Genomic DNA, 26972 nt, shown 5'->3' with positions numbered 1-26972 from the left:
CATCTAAAGCAATAATTTGAATGCCTATGTATGTGTCCATATTGAGAAACAGTATATGAGCAGTCTAGTCTACCACTAGGGCACTTAAGATTATTTTAACAAAGGTGAGAAATCACTGCCCTTGAGAAAGGAGAATGGATGGTGTGCATAGAGCATGGAGAATCATCTAAGCATTCCACCTTCAAAGAAGATTGATATAAGAAATGAGCAAATACTACACTATATTGTTTAGTAAAATACCTTTTCAAGATCACATAAGTAGAATCGCCTTGAATTAATTTTGGAAGAGAACAACCACATTGCAAATGTTTTAAATTCATGAAAGAGGTACAATGTGGCCTGCAAGTCCAGTGGGGAAGTACAAGCCAGGACTTCCAGAGGCATTTCCTTACCATGAATTTCCTTGCTTTAGCAACAGTGGAAAATCACCAGTTTTGATTCTCCAATGTCATTTGCGATCCAGCTTTAGGTCATAATAAAAAAAATAGTTTACAAAATCAAAGTACAAATAAATACATGTACTCTCTTGTTGAAGTCAACCCTACAGTCTTAAATAGTTTCGAATGAATTTAGGTTTGTTGTTTTTAATGCAGTTAGCCATTTAAATAAAGACTCTATGAGCGGAGATCCCATTGCACTAATCTTTTTTTAAGCCAATCTGCTTGCCTCAGGATGAAGCAGCAGCCCTACAGAGACTTTCAACACTGTGAGAACCACATTTAGACCAGTATCCAGGAGGTCTCTGATAGCTATAGTACAGCTTAGGGCTTTGGGGATGTCATTTTGTTACATGATAAATCCATAATGCTTTTTGGTATAAGCTGTAGTTTGTGCCAAAAAATTAATTATCAAAGAAGGCCCTAGAATACTGCCCCTCCTTCCTTTTGTAGATTAGCTGAAACAGGTTTGGTTTTCTCTCAAACAAAGGACTTTCAATTTGTCAAGCAACGGTTTCCATCTGGCCTAGCCCCTTGCCAAGTCCCAGACCTGGGTTTGCATGTCTACAATTTCAGCAGCAAGTTAGACCATGTGTCTTTGCACTAAAAAGGAAAAGCAATTACTTTCCTGGGTGACCAGATGACTTCCATGTCCTCATTGGGCACAAATGACCTACTGAGCACTGTGTCAGAAAGAGGGACGAACTCCTTTGATTAAGGACTTTCAAGAATGAAGGATCACAAAACAGTGTTCTAGGTGAATGGGAGATGATGTGCTACTTCATAATTGTGTGGCATTTGAGGAGATGCCTCATCTTCTGAAATCTCAGTTTCTCCATCTGCAAAATGTCAGATTGGGGAGCTCCAAGCTTTCCTACTTCCTGTACCTACAATGACCTTTTTGAGCAGAGGTTTGTTGTGAGACTAGGAAATGAAGTCTGGGGGATTTGATTTTGTTTTCTTAGGTGTGGTTTTTCCAATCAAAAGTTCTGTAGCAGTCTACCTTGAAGGATCTATGCTAGAAAACAACCCCAAAGTGCCAGCTGGCCCTCCTGATGTTGGATCTTCCATTTGGCTGAAGTTCATTTGCTTAGCACCTTCCATTTCTGTTTACTTAATATTTGGTTCATGGAACCATCCTCCAGAAAGCCACCCCTTTCTTTTGACAAAGACCCACTGAGAGGGAAAGGGTCACTTAAAGGCAGCAGAATCTGTGCTACCCTCTCCACCCCGCCAGGGCAGGATGCAGAACAGAGAATGCCAAGGAGACCCGGCATACTGTGGCTTCCATTTTTCTGAGGCAAGAAGTCAGCAACGTAGTCTTTCAGACAATTTACCTCCCTAGGTTCCTGCCTGTTTCCGTAACCAAAAGATAGTGTTTGCTGCATCAGCTCAGTGTGATATTTTACCTTTGATTTCCAGAAGTTGGAACTCTAATATCTTTTTCTTAGCTTTCTTAGCTACTTTTGTTCTAAAACATTAAAACACACAGTGGAAGCATCTAGTAAGTATAAATGTATCTTGCGGATTTTTAAAAATATATTTTATTTGTTTATAAGAGAGAGAGAGAGAGAGAAAGAGATAGAGAGAGAATGGGCATGCCAGGGCCTCCAGCCACTGAAAACAAACTCCAGATGCATGCACCCCTTTGTGCATCTGGCTTACATGGGTCCTGGAGAATCGAACCAGGATTCTTGGGCTTTGCAAGCAAACATCTTAACTGCTAAGCCATCTCTCCAATTTCCTTGTGGATTTTTTGAAGGCACTTACAAATAATCACAGGGAATGCACAAACACAGCTGATCTCAGCCTCATAAACATTTCTCTTTGCTAGCTCTCTGTTATGACCCTTCTTAGTAAAGATCCTAGAGTAGTTTGACAAGGTCTCATTTTAATTATCATCTATTTAAAGACTCGCTGATATCTGACATATGTGTGCTGGCTATTCATAGTTCTTATTTAATGAAGTGGTGCTTAACCAAAGCCATTTTGGCAACACCATCATGCTTCCTGCTCCAAACAGGGGACATGTGACAATGTCTGAACTTCCTGGTTACCACAACTGGGACAGGGGGACGTGTTCCTGATATTATCTAGTCAAGAGGTGAGAGATGCTGTCAAATGACCTAAAATGCACAGTTATAATGAGGGGGCCATGCAGACTATGAAATCAACCATCCAGACAAGAAGTGCACACTTGTGGGGCTGGAGAGATGGTTTAGTGGTTATGTGCTTGACTGTGAAGCCTAAGGACCCGAGTTTGAGGCTCAATTCCCCAGGACTCATGTTAGCCAGATGCACAAGGGAGCACATGCATCTGGAGTTCATTTGCAGTGGCTGGAGGCCCTGGCACATCCATATTCTCTCTCTCTCTCTCTCTCTCTCTCTCTCTCTCTCTCTCTCTCTCTGTGTGTGTGTGTGTGTGTGTCTGTCTCTTTCTCTGTCTGTCACTCTCAAAATAAATTTAAAAAACCAAAATTTTTTTTTTAATAAGTACACACTTGTTCCATAGTGACACACAGCCTCTATTGGTAAGCAACTGTTTTCTGATTGGACATGAGGTCCTCTCATAGGCAGAGAACTTATATATCTGGTATTGGAAAACAAGTAAGAATCCTGTGGTCAGGAACTCAGTCTTCAGAAAGAGGTCCCTACTTCTGTCTGTAGAAGAAGAGTAGGTTCTCAAATAACTTTGCACACCCTTTAACCCAAGCTGGGTCATTCTTGGTTGGAAGATATGCATTATTTTACAGATAGCAGAGAAAATAGAGAAGAGTCATGATCCATCAATAAGACAAGAAGATAACCAACTATGCACCACAAGATATGCTACTTCTACCACATCTTCCAGGACCCAGGAGAAAAAGCAGAGAAAGCAGTGGCATGAATACTGCTCTTACTGCTAGCCTGACAACCAGTTCCAGGGCGATGGTGATAGATACAGTGATCAAACAAAATCTATCAAAGCAGAAATTCAGAGGCTACAGAGACCTCAACAGTAAATGAGACTGCCAACAGGGCTTCCATGGCTCAGGGAATATTGTGAGAGGACTGAAATATTGTAACAGTCACAGAGTGGGCAGGAATACCCTGAGGCATGTTCCTCTGCTGTACCACAGTGACTGACTGAGGCCTCCATGACCCCAAAGGGCAGACCATACCTCTGAGGAGGGCCCCAGGGTGATGGGAGCAAGGGTGAGGAGATAAAAGAGTATAACTGCTATCATTCATATATATATATATATAACACTTGAATTTATTTATGTGAGAGTTAGAGAGAGAAAGATGCAGGTAGAGGGAATGGGCACACCAGCACCTCTAGCCACTACAAGAAAACTCCAGATGCTTGCTCCACCTTATGTATCTGGCTTATGTGGGCACTGGGGAGTCAAACCTGGGACCTTAGGTTTTGCAGGCAAGTGCCCTAACCACTAAGCTATCTCTCTAGCCCATAAACAATATTTTACAAAGTGAAAAAAAGAAGTTATCAGGGTCCAGATTGAGAAACTGCATGTCTTCACAATCCTCTTATGGACCTCAGCACTGATAAGTTCCCAGGGTTCTCCTACTTCACTCAATTCAAAATCATTGCCATTGACATTTACTAGGTCCATGTAGACCAGTAACATGCCTTCACAAATTTTAAGGTGATTTACCCTGGTCCTTGCCAACAGTGTCTGTGAAAGTGCAGCTTTAATGTTCTAATTATATTTGTCAACACACAGCAACATAAAATGTAACTGTGAACAGTAATAATCTTATTCATATTCTACATGAAAGTTTCTCACAGACCACTATGCCTGGCCAGAGTCTAGAAGTGGTTTTGAAGGTGTTGTGGTCCAGCCATTCCTTTGTGGTCTGACTCTCCATAATTACATCCTTGCCAAAGTCGGTGAGGCAGCCAGTTTGCTGACACTCCAGGCATGGGGAACTACTCATTGATTCAACAAATAGTTCAACAACTCATGTACTGATTCAGAAAACAGTGTATGCCACACACTACCATAGAGGATAGTTAACAGGGAAGGTGCACACCTTTTTGTGCATATGAACTGGGGAGGGGAATCACATTACTTTTCCTATCTGTCATATGCCTCCCAGTTTTTTGCTTATGCTTGTCAAAAAAAAGGGTGACATATTTAGGGGGAAATGGACACCCCTAAGTTTTGGAATTCAGCCCATTGTTAACCCTACAAAGCTTTTTCATGTACACTTTTGATTTGTACACTGGATGTTCCATGGTCCTTTCCCATTTGATGGAACTGAAAATGCAAAGGCATTGGGGTTTGGTTTCCTTAGGGCACTCATGGCTGGTGATGCAGCTCAGTTGGTAGGATGCTTCCCAGCATGCATGAATGAGTGGTTTGATCCCCGCATCACATAACATTGGTTGTAGTGGAGCACACCTGCAATCTGGGCTGTAGAGAGCATCAGAAGATCAAGGCAATCCTCAGCCACAGAGAAAGTTTGAGGCTGTTCTAGACAACAGGAGACCCTGCCTCAAACAGCAGCAGCAGCTGCTGCCTAAGGGTGAACAGAGAGCCAGCTGGGATGTGGGAGGAAAGGATGGAGGGGCTACAAACAATTAAGAAGGCACGTGATCTTTCTGTCTTGGGGGCACCTTGATCTCCCCCTGCTGCTCCCAGGTCACTCAGCTCCTGGAGGTACTGGGTTATATCCACAGCTCTTATTACAGTCTCTGGGTTATTATCACATGCCAGTTAATGTCTCCGTTCTCCCAAGTAAACACTCTGCTCCTTCTTGAGGTTGGAGCAAACACTCTGAACTGCACTGGTTTTGTGCAGTGACGTCTTTCTGAGAAGCCCTATGTTATAGTTCCTTCCCTTCCTCTCCAGACACTCCCAGACATGGTGTAATTACCAAGTACTGCCAGGTAAGACACTCATGAGGACCCAAAATCTTGCAAGATAGGCATCTTGCTGTGTTTGGAATTGAGTGAGATGGAAATGGGCCTTTACTGTCAGAGCAAACCAACCAACAGAACCCACACATGTCTTCCATTCAAGAAAATCACAGACCACTGACTATATGCCCAAGCACTCCTGCCGCCTGGGGCACATACATAGCGCCGCTTTCAGCTGCAGACTTATTCTGTGCTAATTGCTGCGTGGGCACTCATCCACTTCTTCCTCCTAAGAATTTTATCAAGTTATTCCCATTTTATAGATGAGGAAACTGGGAGCCAGAGAGCTTAAACGCAGCAAGCCATTGCTGAACCCACGCTCCCTCCTTTTTTTCTTTTTTTTTTTTTTTTAATTAGGAGAAGGGACTGTCACTGGTTATTTTGTTTGGTGGCACGTCCCCAGACGTAATAACGCTGGACGAGTGGGTCGGGGGTTCCCCTGTGGGCACCGTGTGTGGCATGACCACCTGGGGCAGGAAATGTTCTGAAGCCCGGGAGAGGGACCGTGGCCCGCACCTGAAGCTGCATGTTTGTCTGTGTGAGCTCTTCTGCTTTCTTTTCCAGTGACATCACCCAGACCTTCCTCTTCTGTCTGCAGCGGGTGGCGGCTGCCCGGTTCCGTTCCAGAAATTTCCTCCGCCTCTCGTCGGGATCCTCGTCCACCACCCTTCGCCGGCGGCCCCCTGTGGGCTGGGGCGGCTGTATCGTCTGCGTTGGCTGCATCTGCTGTGAGGCTGGTGAAACCTGTGAGGACGCACAGGGAGTAGGTGATGAAGGGGAGACTTCGAAGCCAGCGTTAAGTAGAAAACACAGGAAGCCGGTCCTTTTAGTAGTAAGCACATGGAGCTTGTTTTCCATGAATGAAATAAACAATGAAATCACACCCACGAGAGAGAGAAAAAAAAAAAAAAAAAACGGCATCACTGAGCTACAGTGTACGGTATTTTGGCCAGATACAACCATGACTCATGACTAGACGTAGGCAGGTGGATTTTCCCTGACTAGCATTTGGAGCAACCAAGGTGGGAAACTTTTTTTTTTTTTTCTCCTTTAGGTGTTAAACATGTTTACTTCAGGCACTTTATGGACCTTTGTGATAGCAATGAATGGCTATTGGGTTGAAACAGAGAGGTCAAGATCATTGTCAAAGTACTGATAAGTGTTCATCTGCAGAAAACCTGGGGCAGGTAGTGTCCTTTGCAAACGTGTGTGTCCCTGGAGCAACACCTCTGGGATGCTGTCACTACTGTGACTCCTTGGAGAAATGTCTAGAGGTCATATTTTCACTATTTCACTCGGTCTCAGTGGGGAGGGCTGGCTGGACCTGCAGACTCCAGGCGGCTGTGGTCTGGCTGCTTCTCAGGGCTCTAAGGGGACAGAGTCTCAGAAGAGCTTTCTACGTGATGGAGAGCAGGGCCTTGGGACGCAGGCACAGCCACCCATGCTGTCTTGCCCGGTTAGACATTGAGGGCAGCCCTGCCTTATGAGGAAACCTCGGGAGTGCCATGCACTTTGTTAAAAGTTTCACTGTGCTGAGAGACTCACTGTCAGGTCTGCGTGCAATGTAGCACTGTGGAAAGGGTCGGGCACCCCCCCCCCCCCACACACAGCTTTATTTTCCTCCACCAGGCAGACACACGGGACCCTGTGACACTTCCGCAACTGTTGATGTGTCGGGACACTCAGTGCTTTCCCTAATGCACCTCACTCCTTCTTCTTTCTTCATTTGCAATAAAGCGTGGTTTTTTTTTTATCCCCCCTCTCCCATTTCTCAGCCACTCAGGTTTATGGCTGTAATACCTATAAAGTTGTTTTACAAGAGACATTTAACCTACAGAAATAACAGGCAAAAAGTTTTTAAAACGAAGCCCAACAACCTTTTCCACCACATCGCAAACCTATGATTGAAATCAATCAGAATGACTGTAATTGCACTAATAATGGCCACGGGTTGACATCAGCTGACTGAGGGTGATGTATTTCAGTCCTAAACTCCATCAAGCCTTCTATGACTCACTATGAAAGAATCAGGCTCAGGAGGGAGGTCAGACTGCTTCTCAGTTATTTTATATAAAGCAAAGACATTTTCTGAAGGTCTTTATTGGTGATTCTTTTCCTCCCAATCACAGAGGAATAACAAAATAAATTTTCTAAGTTCTTACTCACTGGAGTGGCTGGTGATGATATAATCCTTGCTATTGGCAAAGAAGTAGCAAATTTGTCATCTCAGATGCTAAGTGCTGGGTCACTCCTGCAAAGCCAGCATCAGGAGCAAATGTGCTCACTGTGGCTCTATTTTTACTTCAACTTTTCTTTTGTGAATTGGTAACCACTTACTGCCAGCCCTAGCTAAGATTCTCAAAAAGAAAAATTACTTTCTAATATTTATTGCAGGGACTCTCAACGTTCCTGTCCTAATTTCAATCAATTTTTAATGTGGACATTTTCCCCTGTGTCTTCCCCTTAGGGGCTAAGAAAGTGTGATTTCAGACCCAGTCCAGATCCTCAGCTGTGGGGAGGATCTGTTGGTTAACAGAAGTTCCCAGAATACATGAAGGGATGCCAGGACCCTGAATGCACCTCAATATGATGCAGGAAAATCACAAAAAGCCAAGAGAAGCTGCAGGTGCAACCCAAAGACCAGAACGTGTGTTCCCAGTAATTATCATTACCTATAATCTTAGGTAAAAGATTTTTTTTTAGCAAAGTTACTCAGTAAATTGACCAAAAAATAGTAGATTGTGATTTCCAGATGAAAGGATTCATATCTTAGAAATGGAAGGACCTTCAAAAATCTCTGCCCTAGCTGGTCATATCATTATACAACTGAAGTTCGAACATGACAAGGTGTCAGTCACCAGCTAAGTTGAAGTGACTGAAGAGTGGGATATTTGAGCTGTCTAAGTGACCCTGTTCAAGTTTTAATGCGCTGGATGTAGATTCTTTCTCTCTAGTGTAGAATTAAAGAAGGCAACCCTTGGTGCAGCTAATTATAACCAATTAACTAATTGCATATACAACTGGCCACTTACTGACTTGAAAAAGGGCAATTGGCTAATTGGTACGTAGTTAATGAACAGCTTTTGTATTTAAAGAACTGTTATAGTTGTCTGTGAACTAACTTGTCCAAAAAGGCAATGAAAACTCAATGTCTTCCTTTTCCTTAAAAAGAAATATGAACTGATTGCCTCCGTTTGACCTTAGGTCTTTCTTCCTTTTAATGCATGTTCCAGTACATGTATTGATCAAGAATTACTAAAATATGACTTAGTGTGTGTTTTGGATAGGGCTTTGCTACTAAACTACCTGCTAAGCCTCTTCTGAATTATTTTGGCTTGAAATTAATCCTGGCTAAGATGCTTCCAAAACTTTTACAGAGATTCTATGAATTTAATCTGTGATTCCTTCCATTTTGGCAATGGAAAACTGAGGTTTGGGGAAATTAAACATCTCTATGCACAATTACAAAGCAAAGTCCCTCTAAAGATCTTGTGGAGGCAGGTTTATTTATGGACAGGTTAGAGTTGCCTGTGGCTCACTTGCTTTGAGGCATGGCTCTCTTCACTTGGCATGTGTTAGGGAAGGGGACTCAAAACTCCTACCATTGCCTGCTCTGAAACCTATCTGAACATGCAGACAGGGAGGAGAGTGACTAAGTGTTCCTTGGTGGTCCCTACCTTCTGACACAGTTCTGACCTAGCTGGTTTGGATTTGGCAGAATGGGATGGGTGAAGAAGACTGACAAAGGTCATTATGATGAGGACCCAAAATGTCTGGGGCTAGCCATACTCTTCAGCCACGTACGGAAACCCAGTCTTGTACACGGACGCGCCTCTTTTCTTGGTCTGAGTGACATAATGTCTGCCTGGTCCCCCAACTCTCTTACAGTTACTCTACATGCTGGCTTTCTTCCTGGCTAGCCCTGGTGACTCTCCACCCCTGGGATTTGGCCTTTCTTTTTGGTCTGATCATCTGCAGAGTTTGTCTGCCTCTGGCTCCTCCAACACACTTCATATTCAGGATGAGTCATCTCTCTTCAATATTGACATAGCACCTGGCGCCCTAGAGTCCCTCGTTTAGCTTTTTTGTCTTTAGGAATTGTTACTCTTCAGATATTTAGCATTCATTGCTATTCACAGGGATGACCCGTTATAGTTAACTTCCATTTTACAGGTGACAAATGGAGTCTCCATGATGTTTTAAAGCTTAGCAGCTAGAACCAAGGTCAGACTTAACTTACTTTTCTTTTTCACCACTCGTTAAAGTTTCTCTGAATCCTCTCATTGTTGTTGTTTTTAGGACTAACTCTATCATAGGCTATGAAACATGGATCTTGGAGCACTTGGATCTGAAAATTTCTATATTATTTATAGAACTTATGATCAGATAGTGTCTTATGCCTCTCAATTATCCTCTAGGAAATGGACAGAGCTCCCCAGAATATCTGATGGAGCACCAGGGCTTATCAAATGAGAAAGCAGCAGGTGACCCCAGTGAGAGTGCTTACAGTGTTAACAAGGTCAGAGATAGGAAAGAGATGAAGGAACAGGACTACCTGTGCTTGGTTGCCGGTGTGCAGGGGCGGGTGTGGCGAGGTCTGGTGGTGTGCTGGGTGTGCATGGAGGTGGGAATGGGAGTGGTGATGTGGGTGGTTCTGCTGGTGAGGGGGCTGTGGGTGAGGGTGGTGCTGGTGCTGATGTGAGTAGGGGTGGTGAGGTGGCAGTGTCTGGTGTTGGTGCGGGTGTGAGTGCATGTGGTGGTGCGGCGTCTGGTCCTGCCGGGTGCCCATCATCTCCATCATGTGTCCCATGGTGTTCATATTCCCATTTGAAATGGCAGCGGGGTGGTGAGTCAATGCGGCCTTCAACCTCTGAAACAGAATAAAACAAGAGGGGACAATTGAGGTCACTCAGGTACACAGTAAGGATTTTGAAGCAAAATGACTCATACTTTCAATTCTATATTTTTTTTTGTACTAGTGTTAGTGGTTGCTACTAGGAATAGCATAACCTTGTGTTAGTTTCTTATTTTCTTGCATACTGTGATAATGTCAGCTACAACTGTTCATTCAACCGTCACAGTAACTGCAAGTATAGTCTAACAAGATTTACATATTATACAAAAGGTATTTCCTACTAACCAGTCTGTCATCATATCCAATTCATAGCCAAATACAAGTACAAGCCAAACAGAACCATTCAATATGATAATGCCACTAGACAGAGAGCTCCTGTGTCACAGACACTGTGTGTGTAAGGATCACAAGGATAAAATATTTTGCCTCATAATTTCTCAGATGAGGAAGATAGAACATTATTTTTTATTTTTCTGATGTAGGGTCTCACTCTAGCCCGGGCTGACCTGGAATTCACTATGGAGTCTTAGGATGGCCTTGAACTCACAGTGATCCTCCTACCTCTGCCTCCCAGGTGCTGGGATTAAAGGCGTGCACCACCACGCCTGGATTTAGAACATTATTTTTAAACATGAGGTAAAAATATTAATGCTATTTTAGGGCTTTGAATTAGTGTCCGCAATCCATAGGTTCTGGATACAGTGTGTAGGTCTTTCCCATTTGTTAATGTTGTCTCTCAGGGTCTTTTTTGATAATCTATTTTTCTTACACACTAACTTCTCTCTAATTTTGAATAAGAAGTAAGGAAAGTAGAATGATATATAGAATTGTGTTTGTCCACTCTCTGTGATGGCCATGTCAACAGGCCAGGTATATTTTGAGTACAAACATTGGTCATTAATCATTAATGAGCAAACAGACATGTGCACAAATAATTTATCTCTGAACAGAAATCAGGGACTAACCAATTTTTTCTACAAAGAGACAGGTAGCAAATCTTTTTGCCATTGTGAGACTTGCAGTTTGGCATCATGACTTAAAACCAGATGTAGATAATATATAAATGAATGGGTCTGATTTTTTTACCATGCAACTTTAGTTAGGGAAAGAAAACCTGACTTTCATGTAATTTTCACACAACATGAAATGGTATTCTACTTTTGACTCTCCCCCATCCCATTAATCTTTTAAAATGTCAGAATCATTCTTAGCTCATGAGTTGTACAACGTCAGACAGGAAGCTACATCTGGCCCATGGGCCATAGTTTGTAAACCCCACTCTAAGAGATCAGTTGGCCATCATGTTCATTCCACTTCCTTCAAAACTGTTTTTGTTTTCCTTTTACACAGGGAATTATCTTAATTCTTGGCATGGCATGTTAAGTACTGTATGAAGCAGTTACCACTTGGAAATGCAACCTGTGAAGAGATGACAGTTTGATTGGCAAGTTCTCATTGGCTCCATGAAGAAGTTGCTAGGGATTCACATTCTCTCCTTATCTGTGCACTTTTCTGACTGATGATGACAGTGGCAGCAGTCACCAGGAGAAGGCAAAGCCACGCTGACGAGAACGTCAAAACCATTGTACTCTAGCCCAGAACAGCATCAATGACTCCCAACCACTATACTACTGAAATATGCCAATGAAGTTAATCAAAATATTTCAATATAAAGAGCCTCAGTTTGTTTTAAAAAGGGAGATCAGAGGCTGGATTGCTCAGTGGTTAAGATGCATGCTTGCAAAGGCTGATGGTCCAGATTTGGTCCCTAGTACCCATGTTAAGCCAGATGGACAAAATGGTGCATGTGTCTGGAGTTTGCTTGAAGCAGCAGGATACCCTCCCATGCCCACACTCACTGCCTTTCTCATTTTGTCCCTCTCAAATAAATTAAAAACATAAAATGGAGGTCAGGATGGCATACTGTGTGTTAATGTAGATAACCACTAAAAGCATTTATTTTATATATCCTGATCCAGTAACCACGTCAGCCCTGGGCCCACTTGCAAGAGCAGTAGCCACTGCTTGACAATGCTAACTTCCCAAAGGTAATCCTGAGAAAGCTGAGCTCCTGAACCCCTGGGAAAGACAAGACACTAGGCACTGAATTGACTCCCAACCAAAAAAGTGAACAGATGCTCCTCATCTCCATGTTTTAGAAATGATTTCATTGTTTATATAAAAAATGCTCATTATAAAAAATTTAAGCAAGGTATGAGTGCAATGAAGTCAGCCACACAGGAGCCAGATGTTTTGTTTGTACTGGTGGGTGAGAGGCATTCCAGACAAATTCCATGTGGGCAGATGGAGAAATGGAAGAACAGGTAGAAGAATTTTATAACAGGGGCTCATAATTAATTTAAAACCTTTGATATAGCCTAGCAAAAAAGCCAAAAAGTGAATGAATTGCTGAGTTTCAAATACATGTTTTGTCACCCCAAGAAAATTTCCAAATATAGTGGCAAAAAAGTACTAAAAAGATTATATTGAAATCATCAGTTTTTTAAGTTGACTGGTTGATAACCTGACAAGGTTTAGAAAGGCCGTGGAAACATTTTCTTAAGAACTCCACTTCTTTTTATTTTTACTTATTTATTTATTTGACAAAGAAAGAGGGAGAGAGAGAGAGAGAGAGAGAGAGAGAGAGAGAGAGAGAGAGAGGGAGGGAGAGAGGGAGAGAGCATGGGGGCGCCAGGGCCTCCAGCCACTGCAAATGAACTCCAAATGCATGTGCTACCATGCATATCTGGCTAATGTGGGTCCTGGGGAATCGAACCCATGTCCTTTGGCTTTGTAGGCAAACGCCTTAATTGCTAAGCCATCCCTCCAGTCTCAGTGAGAGGTTTTTAAAATTACATTACTTGAGGTGGGAGGAACCACCCTAACTGGGCAGTGCCATTCTTTGAGCTGGTAGCCTTGGACTATATGAAAAGAGAAAGCTAGCTGAGCATTTGGCATTCGTCATTCCCACAACTACTATTATCACCTCTTCTTCTTCCAATGACATGATGATGTGACATGGGCTCCCTGCCCTGCCATGTTTTCTTGGTCACCGTGGACTCTACCTGCTGGACCTGTAAACTGAAAATAAACCCCTTTCCCTTCATAGACTGCTTCTAGTCAGGTGTTTTGTCCTAGCAACAACAAAAAAGACAACTAATACAGGACTGATGGATTTTCTAAACTGATTTTGTAAATTTCATCATTATTATAACATGTAGCATAACAGCAATTCTAAGCACTCTAAGTTTAAGACAGGAAGATTGCAAGTTGGTGGTCAGCCTCGGCTACATAGTAAATGGACATCCTTCTCCTACGGGGTAAAATATATGTGTATGCATAAAAATATACATATGCACACAATTTTATGTAGTTTGCAGTTAAGAAATCAACTTCTATGAGAATATTATATGGCAAAGTAAAACTACCTACTCAGCATTCTCACCCTAACCCTTCCCATTCCTCACATGTCATCACGTCTACCCTCAGACACTGGCCTAACATTTGTAAGATTTGTAACATTTGTTAAAAGCCTTCTTACAACATGTAGTATTATATCTTGCCTTTTTAGCACCTTAACAATACAACTGTGGTGGCTGGGGCGATAGAGACTGGTGGTTCCTTGGGGCTTGCTGGCTAGCAAGTTATAGTTGAATAGATGAGCTAGCTCTAGATGCAGTGAGAGAATCTGTCTCAAAAACACAAGTTGGAGAGAGACCAAGTAAGATATCCAACTTTGACTTTTGTCACACATGCACACACACAATGTGTGGGTGGTGTGAGTATGTGTGTGTGTGTGTGTGTATGAATGACACCTTTGTGTCAATAAAAATAGCTAATACAAATGACGAGTATTTGCTGAGCACTTAGTACGTACGAGTCCTCAGGCTGAGTTCTTAGTCTGCAAAAGAGCCCTGCACGGCTAGCGGAAAGGTCAAGCCGTGTGCCCAGGCTTGGCTCTTGGTGAGGGACAGGACAGTAGCTGTGAGCAAACACGCTGTTTACTCGCAGAGAAGGGGGGTGGGCCGGTGCTGACACTTCTCTATCACCAAAGGAAGAGAAGAGAGAAAGGGAGGGGCTAGTAGACAAGACACAGGCCATGCCGCCAGCTCTGGCCCTCAGCAGACAAGTGGGGACTAGCTGTTCTGAGGGGTGTGGCGGATGACTGGTTAGGATTTTCTGGTGACCCCCAGTAGCAAGGGTGGATCTCTCCAGGGCTCTCTGTCTTGCTCCCCTTGCTGTGTTTGGGAGAAACAGATACTTACAGTCTTCACTTAAAACACAGGGATGATAAGGCCCAGTATGCCTGCCTTCTTATCCCACATTAGTAATGCCTTTCTAGTGTTCAGGAAATGAAGGTCAAGGCCTTTACTATAGCCTTGGCCTAGCACCTGCACTAGAAGGTCTGCCTTCTCATTATCCCCTGCTCTGCCCATGCAACCACGCCGGACTACTTCTAGTTCCTGAAGGAGCATCCAGACACAAGGCCTTTGTGGTACATGCTCTTCTTGTCTAAGCTGCCCTTTCCTTTTTCAGTTCTGGGCTTCTTGCTAGTAAAATCCTCCTTGACCCTCTGGTCTGAGTCAATTCCCATTAACATATGTCTCCAGTAGAGCCATGTACCTTTTAGACAATTCAGCTGTAGTTAGATGATTTTTTTTGTATGATGAGTCTGTTAATATCCATGAATCATCCCAGGCATAACAACAGAAACCATTTGAATTTTTTCAGTGTTAAGTTCCCAGCTTTATATATAACCTGATACATTGTAGACATGCAATTCACATTTTTTGTCTGAATGGATGAATGAAAATATGAAATGAATGAACGTACCATCACTGTCCAAGGCTTCTGATGGGGCTGTAGTATTGTCACCCTGCATCACAGTCATGGTATATGCATGACAAGATGGTTGTGTTTGTCAACCAAGGGTAGCAATGACAGAAGTCATGTACACAGGTGAGCTTTAAAAGTGATGTCAAAAGACCTGACACTCCACACACACCCTGCCCTCCCCAAAACAGCAGAGAAAGCAAACTGCACAGAGCGCACGGTAACTTCATCTTGACACATTCTCTCTGAAAATGTGACATGGGAAACTGAGAGGCTGCTCAAGAGCGGGCCATAGTGTTGTCTCTTCAGTGCTACAACTGACTTTTCCACCTTTAATTAGGAGCAAATGGAGCCTGACAAATAAATGCCCCGCACCAGATTTTCATCTCTCAATAATTAGCTTGTACTGGAGAAGGGAAATTACTTGATTGCCTCAAGTCTGTTCTTGCAGGTTCCTTGCCAGGGCAATAACACCAGCAATGCTAACAACATTCCATTTAACTGTTTATTCACCTAACAAATATTTATTAGCCTTTGACTCTGTGCCAGGCACTGCACCAGGCACTTTGTTACCTGCCCATTGCCTGAAGTAAATCATAGAGACAAAGAAACCAAGGCTTTTAGAAAGCACCTGGGAGAAAAAGATTACACTCCAGTGTAGTAATGAGGACTTCCACCCGCCTCAGAGGACGTCACTCCTCGGAGCTGAGTTTACCCTGCAGTCATCAGCCTCATCATGTGTATCAGTGAGGATACGGGATTATGAGGTTGCTATGCTATGTTGTATTTAATGTACTCTACGTTATTTCAAAACAGTTGGGGGCGCTTCTCAAAGTCCTAAGCAGTCTGTCTCTTCTCTATGCCAATGCCAAAGAGAGCAAGTGCAATGCTCATCATTAAAACATCCCAAATTTAGCTGTTGTAACACACTCTCTGAAAGATGACAAATGATCAGAAAATGAGTCCAAGCTGTGTTTTGGAGTATTTTTCTTCTTGAAATTGAGCTGCGTCTTGTTTTAAATAACATTCCGTCTAATGCCAAGAAAAGGCAAGAGAGAGACACGGAAATTAATGAGCAAGTAAACAGATTTTTCTTTCGGCACTAAAACCCAGGCTGTGACTGAGACGAGACTGTAAGAGAGAGAAAAATGATTCAGTTCACTTTCTAGAATTTTCTACCATGTCACTTATTTATGAGAGCAAATGGGGAGAGAATTGAGAAGCCTGACGCACAGCAGGCTTTGGTGCATAGAGGTCATTGTCATCCCCGTGTGTATTTTACCAGCTTTCTGTTCACTGTTCTTGGTGGGAGAGCGGGCCTGCTGCCTTGGCTCTGCATCCTTATAGGAAACCAGCTGCTGATCCCTCTCCTTCCTAGCATGGCCACTGCCATAATGCCAAGGTACCACCTTCCCTCTCACTTTCCATTTAACTCAGTATGTCTCACATAGTCCAGGAACCTACACCATTGCCATTGCTTGAATGTGTGCCTATGTGAGTATACATACACACACATAACATACATGTAATATACACACACACACGCACACACACCAGGCAACCCCCCCCGCATTAGCAACCTTTTCATGCCAGTGAGAAACATTTAGGCAACTGTAAAACCTTTCCCCAACAGCGAGGTGGATCACTTCTGCTTCATGGTTTCCGAAAGCCAAGCCAAATTGTTAAGCACTATTTGAAATTCAGTTGGTTGGGCGGTAAGGAGGATTAGATAATTCTTTCTATAGAGCTTTTTATTATAACTTTCTGTTGAAGCTATTGAGTGTTCTAGAAAATTATATATTAAAAAGTAATGTTTCCGTGTTGACCATAAGTAAGACATTGCCTTTCTATATATGACTACGCAAAATCTGTATTTGTATTTCCTTTTGACACATAATTGTCACTAGTTACCTCAGCAAAGTGTTGCTATAAAATATAATTTCTTCTTTATCACCCTAACATAACTGACCAACAGAGGCAGTATAACCTAATGCCTTGGGTAGATTTAAAATTTCAATTCAAGACCAAAGACTGCTGACTGGTTCTATATATTAAAGATTTCTGATATTAAATCTCTCAGTACTATAAGTAAATAAAATAGAATTGAGTGATGATTAGCTACTGGATTTTATAAATATAAAGGTCATTCGGGTTCCAAAGTGTTTTCTAACTTATTATATTAAGAGGTAGATGGAGTGAATGATAGGGTACAGTTACATGAGCCAGGAATTTCTTCAGCAAGGTAGATATCTATTTAATGCCCAGAATCCTGGGTGTACCTCAAGATGTATACTGAGAATTATCAGCTGACCCTACTGAGACTTCATATCCACAATTTTCAGAATTTTCATTAAGAAAGTGAACTAAAATAATATTTGAATATTGTTGTGATGTTTTAAGATAGTGTTATCACCCTGCTGACTTTGAATTTGAGGCCCTACTCCCTTCACATCCATCAAAGTGCTGGGATTACAAGTGAATTCCACCATGCCCAGCTAAAATCATACTTTTCTTAATTCTTTAGATTTTTATTTTGTCTATTTTTGTTTTTCACACAGGGTCTCATATATATAGCTCAGGCTGGCTTTGAACTTTCTCAGTAGCCAGTGACCTCAAATTCCTAATCCTCCTGCCTCAGAATCTCCACTTCTAGTATTACAGGCATGTACTCTTTCATTTGTCTTTTCTTAATGCCTTGAAATTAAATGTATGACTTCCAAAATTTTCATAAAGTAACTCAGCTCAGATGGTTCACAGATTATTTTTTCTGCATTTTAGATTTGGGTTTGGTAATAACACTTCAAATAACTTTTCCAGGTTGAAAGGGGAAAATGCTTTAAAACTAGAAAGAAAAATTCTCATGTTATATCACTAAAAAGTATTCTTAAGATGTTGAAAATGTTGTAGTTAGTTATAGTACCTAAGCAGAATGGATGGAGATGTAGCTCAGTGTAGAATGTTTGCCTACCACCTGCTAGGTCCTGGGTTCAATACTCAGCATACACACACACACACACACGGTACCTGAGTAAAGTGGATCTTCAGTAGTTCAAATATAAGCAAGGAGAAGAACTGCATGTGTGCTTGATCAGGTCTAGAACTAGGTGACTCAATATACTTGGGTGGTAAAAGGGTCAAACAAACCCCAGAGACAAATCTTAGCAATTTCCTTGCCAGCCTTTTATGTTATATGTTTTATGTTAATATTTAAATCATATTTCAATTACAGTTCATCAAGAGTAAATGTTCATTTTATTATGGTAAATGAAGAGATTGATGAATGTTCATTTGTAGAATTATTTTCTTTCAGATCTTACTTCCCTGTGTCTCTTGGACTCATCAGAATGGTAAAGAGTTACTAGGTTGTGCATTTTAGTGAATTCCATTACAAACTACTTTTCTGAGAGTCAGAGCTTGTCTTAAGACAGCTTAGGGCTGGAGAGATGGCTTAGCAGTTAAGGTGCTCACCTGTGAAGCATAGGGTCCCAAGTTAAACTCTGAAGAAAGCCAGATGCACAAGGTAGCACATGCATCTGAACTTTGTTTGCAATGGCTAAGTCCCTGACATGCTGATTTTCTCTCTCTCTCTCTTGCTATCTGCCTCTCATAAATTAAAAAGAAAAGACAGCTTTAAACCCTTAGCAAAGCAAACCACATATTTTTGCCTTCATTTACCCAACAAAAGGAGGTTGGTATAATTTAGATTTGTAGTCCATTAGAGAAGACTAGAGTTTATGCTTATTGAGTGGTAAGGGTCTATTGGAGAGGTAAATCGTGTAAATATTGAAAGGAAGGAAAGAAAGATCACTCTCACAGAGCACTTATGGAAAAGAAGACACGCAACTTGAAGTGAGAAGTCTTGGTTTGCAAGTTAGACTGTATCAACCTAATCAGTCATCTTGAGGCTCAAATTCCTCTTCTATGAATGCTAGATATATAATAAGATGATAAGGAAAAGTATATTCAGAGAATCAGTGGAACAAAGTGGAGCTGCTTTATGAATTGAGTGATGTGGGTGGAGTTAATAACTGTTGAAAAATCAGACCTCTTTGTCCTTGATTTTAAAGTACTTTTATTTTAGTTTACTTTTTAACCTGAATAAAGCACATGGAATTTGTGAATTTTTCTTTCACAAAAGGAATGAAATACTGATCTATGCTATATTAATGTAAATGAAAAAAGCCAGACACAAAAGATCAAATTCTATATTGTTCTGCTAATGTGAACTACCTAGAATGGGTAAAGCCATAAAGTCAGAAAACAAACTAGAGGTTCCCAGGGGCTGGGGGAGGGTTAACTGTTTAATGGTTGCAGGGTTTCCTTTTGAGTGATGAAAAGACTTTGGAACTACACAGACTTGATGGTTACACAATATGTGGTATATATTATGTGCCACTGACATGTATACTTTAAAATGGTTAATTTTAAGTTATATGAATTTTACCTTAGCTTGAAAAATACTTTTAAGAATAAAACAAAAGGCTAGGAAACAGCTCTGTGGTAGAGCATTTTCCTACCAAATGTTATAAACCTAACTTTACAAGAATAAATAAAGCAAAAAGTAATATCAAATAAGGAGCTCTTTTCTTTAAACCAAGTGTTTACAGAGAGTCTTGACTTCATCTGACAATTTCTGATACCATTGGCATGTCACCTTAAGCAAAATACTGTGTTATAAGATAATTTGCCCTAGAATGGCAGCAGTTGATGACAGAGTTTTAATATTTGTCCTTAGGACTTTTTCTGTTCTCCAAGTTATTGGTACCATCCTTTCTTGCAACATAATTATCTGATAGCTGACTGAAAACTTTAGAGAACTTATAGAAGCCATTGTACCTATTGTGTGTGATGCAAAGCTAGAATAGGTTTCAATGCTCTGAATCTCAACATCTATAGACTTTGACTAATAATGAAAATTTGAGGGCTAGGAAGATGGCTCAGTTAGTAAAGTGCTTGCCACACGAGGATGAAGGACTGTGTTCAACCCCCCAAGTGAAGGAAATATACAATAATCAAAACTTGAGTGGACATGAAAGCAAACAGAGATCAATAACACACCAAAGTCCATGAGCCTACTACTTGATGCCTCTTAATTATAACATTAATGAACTCAATTCCCAACCAAAAGATACAATTAACATGCAGATCAGAAAATTGGATCCAATTCATTTTCTGTCTTAAAGAAACCTACATAACCATTAAAGATAGACACCACCTTAGGGTGAAAGGATAGAAAACGATATCCCAAGCAATTGGAAGTTGAAAACAAACAGGTGTGGCTATACTAATATCTGGCAAATTGACCTAAAACCAAAAGTAGTCAAAAGATATAAAGAAGAGACTTGATACTTATTATCAAAACAATTCAACAAGAAGATATAATCATAAACACAGGTGCTAAACACAGGTACACAAGATTTTATAAAGCAAAATCTACTAAACATAAAATCAGAAATAAATCCCAATACAATAATAATAAGTGACTTTAATACCCCACTATATACAATAAAGAAATTATTTAAACAGAAAACAATAAATAATGATGATCAACTATACCATACAGCAAATGGAGTTAAAAGATACCTATAGAACATCCCATTTAAATATTACAGAATATACATTCTACTCAGAAGCTCATGGAATCTTCTCTAAAATAGATCACATATTAGAACTTAAGGCAAGGTTTCACAAAAATCAAGAAAAATTATATATCTCCCTATACTACATCTGACCAAAGTGCAATAAAACTAGAAATCAACAAAAGAAAAACAACAGAAACCACATAAACTCCTGGAGATTGAACAACATAATATTAAACAATGAATGAATGGGTCATTGAAGAAATCAAAACATTCATACAACTGACTGAGAATTAAAACACAGCATACCAAAACATATAGGACACAATGAAGGCAGACCTAAAAGGGAATTATAGAGCTCTTAATCGCTACATTACAAAAATAGAGAGGTCTCTGGTAGCTATACAGCTGTCAGAGGATTAATATCTAGGATATACAATGAACTCAAAAAGACTAAGTAAGAAAATATATAATCCCATCCAAAATGGGTCTATTGAACCAAACAGAGAATTCTCAAAGAAGAAATACAAATGGCCAATAAACATGTGAATTGGTGCATTAGGTAAAATGAAATTGAGAATTCAACAACATTGAGATTCTATCTCTGATCAGTTAGGCTATCATCAAGAAATCAAGTGGTAACAAATACTGATGAGGGTGGAGGGAAGAGGAACCTCCGTGTGTAACTTGATTGCATGGTTTGGGAGCAAGTTTTCTGTAGACAATAACTTTGTGTCACAATGTAAAATGTTGGACATGCCTGAACTTCTCTTACTAACTTCTAGTTGTCAAGTAGTTCTTTTCTCCTCCTCTGATATTTTGTTTCTTACTTCTCATCATACATTTACAGTGTTTTGATTTTAATTTTCCACCTCAGACATTAGTTAATAGTTATTGACTTACTCCACTAAATAGTTGAGCTCTTTTACAACCTTTCCAAATTTTCCATGTTCCTTTACTAGAATGCATGATCTTGGAACAGTTTTAAGTGAATAGTCAATATCTACATGATCTTATATTTATTGTTCATATCTATGTCACTCATAGTATTAAATTATGTTTATACAATGCACAGATTAAAACTGCTTCATAGAATAATAAGTGACTTAGTTTCTTATTTCCCCTGTTTCTCTGAAGATCAGTACTGAAATCAGACCTACATTTTGCCAAAATGATATGTATTTCAATACAAGCCCATTAAGTAATTAGTTAACCATCAGTTTATCAATCAAATGTTGCATTTTGAGTTGATTCAATCTACCATTAGCCATATCTGTCATATATGTGTTCAATGGCTTTCCCCTTTATACCCCCCAAATTAACTTTATTTTTAACATCCTACCTAAGGAATTTTGTCTAACCCAAGATCATAAATATTTTCTCCTTAGTCTAACTTAAAAGGCTTATAGTTTTAAATTTAACACTTTACCTATCATTCATTGTGAGTTAATTTAGAAATATCATATGTAGTAAAGATCATGACTTACTTTCCCCTATACAGGCAGATATTTTTCCAGCACTCTTTCTTGAACACTTTTCTAATGAATTTGAAAATCAATTGATCACATATATGCTTATTAAACTCAACTTATCATGTGTGTGTGCATTTTTATAGGTCTATTTCTTTTTCTTTATTTATTTGCTTATATGTGTGTGTGTGTTTATTATTGTCACTTGTAGTAACTGCAAGCAAATATCAGATGCTATACCATATTTTGCTTCTGGCTTTGTGTAAGTGTTGGGAAATCAAACCCAGGCCACAGGCTTTGTAAGCAAGTGGCTTTAACTACTGAGCAATCTCCCTAGTCCAATATTTCTTGATTCGTTTTAATTACATTGACTGACATACACATTTACTTATAAGTAGTATGTGATAAGATTGATTAGCCTTGATGTAATCTTGAAATAAAGTATAAAAAATCTTCCAACATAGCTCTTGTCACAGTGGTATGTCCATTTGAAATTGATGACTACCAAACACATGTAAAATAATTTTCTCAATTTCTGCCAAAATCCTTATGAGACGATGATTAATATTACTATATGTACATATAAAAATATGGGGGTCTCAAATAAATAACTTAGCATTTAAGCTGAAGACTTATGAAAAAATAAAACAATTTCAAATGCAAAAATTACACATTGAAAGACACAATTAAGATCAAACCAGAAGTTGTTGAATCAGAAATAAAGAAATATTAAAATATTGATGAAATGAAGAAATGGTTCTTTGAAAAACTAACAAAATTGATAAACTTCTGGTGAAGCTGATCAAAATAAGAAGAGATAAGACTATAATAGGCAAGATTAGAGGTTTAAAAAGGTATTTTTGTAACAGATACCAATGAAATTAGAAGATTATTAGGACTTATTTCGAAAACCTATGTTTCACAGAATTGGAAAAAATGGAGGAAATGGATGAACTCGTTAACTCATATGAACCATCAAAAATTTCATGCCCATATGGATTTGCTGCTGAATTCTATCAAACCTTCATGATAACTTGATTTTTCTCTCTAACTGCTTTCAATATTTTTCCTTGGTTTGTGTGTTTGGTAGTTTGTTTATACTATGACGAGGAGAGGTTCTTTCCAGATTTTTGTCTGCCTGGGGTGCTAAAGGCTTCCTGTATCTGCATTGGTACCTCTTTCCCACTTTGGGGGAAGTTTTCTTCTATGATTTTGTTGAAGATGCCTACATGCCTTTGGTGTGGAATTCTTCTCCTTCTACTATTCCCTGAATTCTTATATTTGATCTTTTCATAGTGTTCCAAATATCTTGAAATTCCCACTCATACTTTTCTATAAGTTTGTCTTTCTCTTTGTTGGACTGTATTAGATCTGCCACCTGATCTTCTAGCTTGGATATTCTGTCCTCTCCTTCATCCATTCAACTGGTGAGATTTTCTACAGATTTAATTTCATTAACTGTGTTCTTCATTGCTAGTAATTCTGACTGGTTTTTCTTTATTATTTCTATTTCCTTATTTATGTCTTGTGTTGCCTTCTTTATTTCATTAAATTGGTGTCCTGCATCTTCTTTGATTTCCTCTTTGATTCCTTTGATTTCCTCTTTGATTTCTTCTTTGATTCCTTTGATTTGTTCTTTGACTTCTTTGAACATGTTTACAATCATTCTTTTGAAATATTTCTCAGGTATTTCCTCTGACTCGTTCTCACTGGAGGTCATTTCTAATACTTTTAGGTGGATTTATATTGTCTTGCTTTTTAGTGTTTCTTGTGTTATAATGTATATATTTTTGCATCTTGGATTAAGTTAATGCTTGGATTTTCTAGCTAGCTGGGTATTCTTAGCTGTGTCATTTGATTTGATGTTATATATCTTTAGGGTAGGAGCTTAATGTGTTAGGTGTGGCTCTTAAGACTCTCAGAGTATCTACAAAGATGTTCCTAGGGGTTGAGTTTCCCTGCTATGGGAGAATTCAAGTAGGCTGAGTGGAATAAAATACAGGTAGATTCTAAAATTTAACTAAACACTGTACACATTCAATCAAAAACAGCACCGAGTATGTATGCAAGAGTAGTTAGTATAACAACCAGATCCTCTATCAACACAGAGGTTAAGATTTCTGATCTGTTGAGAGATCCAAGTTAGCTTGTGACCAAGTAAGAACCTTCCCTGGTGCAATCCCAGTTGCCTTTTTGAATGAGTTTGGTCTCAGTCAAGTTGCAAGCTGGGTTGTTGGGCTGCTGTTCTGATTTCTGGAGCTGGGCACTGGCTTTTCCTGCAGGGAAAACCAAGTCTGGCAACTGTGGCCCTGCAGAACAGCACCCCTGCTGCTGGAACTGCCGCTGCTGGATCTGTCACCACTGCTGCTAAAGCTGCCACTGCTGGGTCTGTCACCTCTGCTGGGTCCACTGCTGCTGCTGCCGCTGCTGCTGCTGCTGCTGCTGCTTTAGCTGCCACTGCTGGATCCTCCGCTGCTGCTGCTGGATCTGCGACTGCTGCCTCTGAGCTGCTGCTGCTGGATCTGCTTCTACTGGATCGGCCACTGCTGGGGCCACTGTTGCCGGTGCCGGAGCTGCTGATGTTGCTGCTGGACCCTACTGTTGCTTGGGTCCTGCTGTCGGCTCAAGTTGGCATGACTGGGTCCTGGGACTGCTGCTCTGTTCACTGGAGCTGGAGAGCTGGACACAGGTGGTGAGGGAGGGGAGGGAGCTGCAGCTATTCTAGTTCTCTTGCTGTTCCACGTGTTCTTCTACCTCGTGGTCTGCTCCTCAGTTGCTTACTGCTGCTCTCCCTTCACATTTCCTGAGTTGCGGAAAGCTCCAGTGTGAGTGGAAGTTCTCCTCACCTGGCTTTTCCTGTGGCTGGAGGCGAGCCTGGCAGCTTTCTGGTGCGCGGCCGCCGCCATGGTCGGCGGACCAGCCGGGGCCTCTTTTGCCGGCCTGTCGGTCTCTGGATCTCTTCTACTTCTCCACTGTCATTTTGATTTCCTATACACCTCACGTTTTAGTAAAAGTGTGTATTTTGCTGAGTTTTATCAGTCTTTTTCCCCCCTAGGCTGCTTTGGTGTGGTACCTAAGCCGCCATCTTAACCGGAAGTTCCTCTATCAAACCTTCATGGGATGAACTAAAACCATTGTTTCTCAAGTTATTTCACAAAATTGACCAGAAGGGGATACACCCTATCTCCTTCCATGAATCCAGTGTTATACTAACATCAAAATCAGAGACACAAGAAAAGAAAATTATAGACCAATGTCCCTGATGAATTAGACACAAACATTCTCAATAAAATTCTTGTAAATCAAACCCAAATGCACAACAAAAACAAATTATCTACCCTGATGAAATACATTTAATCTCATTGATGCAGGGAAGATTTAAAACATGGAAATCCCACTGTTAGTGGGAATGCAAACTTATACAAGTACTATGGAGGTCAGATTGGAGGTTACTCAAAAATCTAAAAGTAAATCTACCACTTGACCCAACTATACCTGGGCATAGACCCTAAAGCCTCTACTCTTTACTACAGAGATGATTGCTTAGTCATGTTTGTTGATACTCTATTCAATAGTTAGTAAAGGGAATTAGCACGCATACTCATCAACTGATAAATAATGAAGATGTGGTCCATTAATCCAGTGGAATTTTACTCAGCAGTAAGGAATAATGAAATTTGGAGGAAAATGCAAGGACTTGGAAAGAAACATACTGATGTTATACAGACTAAGACAAACAAATACTTCATGTTCCCTCTCACATGTGGATCCTAACATGGAACAGTTTGATTTGTTTGTAAGTTGTATTTAGCATCAATGGTACTGGTAAGGAAACTATAATGAGGCTTGGAGAGGGAATAAAGCAAGGATGAGAAGAGGGAGTATTTGACAGCAAGTAGGGACAGAATACAGAGATCAGAAGGACTTGTTAGGAGGGGGGCTGGAGTAAAGGAAAGGGGGAATATATACAAAACTAATGGTACAAATCAGTGCCATACACATGACCCTCACTGCTAGCTAATTAAAAAATATAACTCTCTTAAAAAGAGAGAGTGGGAATAGTTTGGGCAAAAGCACCCTGCAGGGGTGGAGAAAGTTTTACCCTAACACAATATGTTTTTGCTGGTAAATCCAAGTGGCAGAATTGGCCACAGTGAGCTGTTGGCCAGAGAGATGCATGAAGCCTGCAAACAATGCAGGTCATTACCAAAGCACTTGGCTATTCACCAAAATGAATGGTAAGACCCTGTTGATAAATACACCACAGGGTGCACTTACAGGACATTGAGAGAGATCATCAGAGAACTGAGATAGAAGCAAGCTCACTTCTGGCTAGCTATCATAGTGCTGGAAAGTGCTTTGTGAGTTGCTGGGGGATAAATGTCATCAACAACCTCAATAAGAAATAGGTCCTGCAAACTAAAAATCAACCAGCCAGGCAAGAAATATACACCAGAGCAATAGGGGCACATAGGCAATGGCATAATCAACTCTTCTCTGACTGGATATAAGGCCTCATCAGTGGGAGGGAATTCATATATGGTACTGAGAACCAAGTCAGAAGAATATAGCTTGGAAGGCTATAGACCCTAGAGGGAAATCTTCAGCTGAAAGGAGAGGTTATCCAAAAGTCTTCTAACTGTCTGTATTTATCTCCTTTGTTCCATGTTACTTTCACTCTTGGTTATAGAATCTGATTTTTACAGATAGAAGATAATAATGGAGAGACCCAAGACCCATCAGTATGACAAGAAAAAAATCCAATTGCCTAGCATGAGACAAGTCATCTCTCTTACAACTTCCAGGGCACAGGAAACATTACAGAGGAAGTGAAAGATTAAATATGAATGCTAATCTCACATATAGCCTAAGAAC

At 40.5% G+C, this 26972-nt stretch overlaps 1 protein-coding gene across 2 annotated transcripts in view; it reads right to left on the bottom strand.

Moving 5' to 3' along the window:
* The window catches only part of Creb5 (cAMP responsive element binding protein 5), a 430087-nt gene that overhangs the window by 10921 nt on the left and 392194 nt on the right, over positions 1 to 26972 (bottom strand). For both annotated transcript variants that reach the window (XM_045135541.1, XM_004652775.3), the window contains 2 exons: positions 9917 to 10231; positions 5878 to 6105 (listed from right to left, as the gene is read on the bottom strand). In XM_045135541.1, the coding sequence (XP_044991476.1) occupies positions 5878 to 6105; positions 9917 to 10231 (543 nt within the window). The remainder of the gene's footprint in view (positions 1 to 5877; positions 6106 to 9916; positions 10232 to 26972) is intronic.

This window comes from Jaculus jaculus, chromosome 16 (genome assembly GCF_020740685.1).
Source record: "Jaculus jaculus isolate mJacJac1 chromosome 16, mJacJac1.mat.Y.cur, whole genome shotgun sequence".
In the NCBI taxonomy this organism is placed as follows: domain Eukaryota; kingdom Metazoa; phylum Chordata; class Mammalia; order Rodentia; family Dipodidae; genus Jaculus; species Jaculus jaculus.
This window is presented reverse-complemented; position numbering and strand designations above follow the sequence as displayed.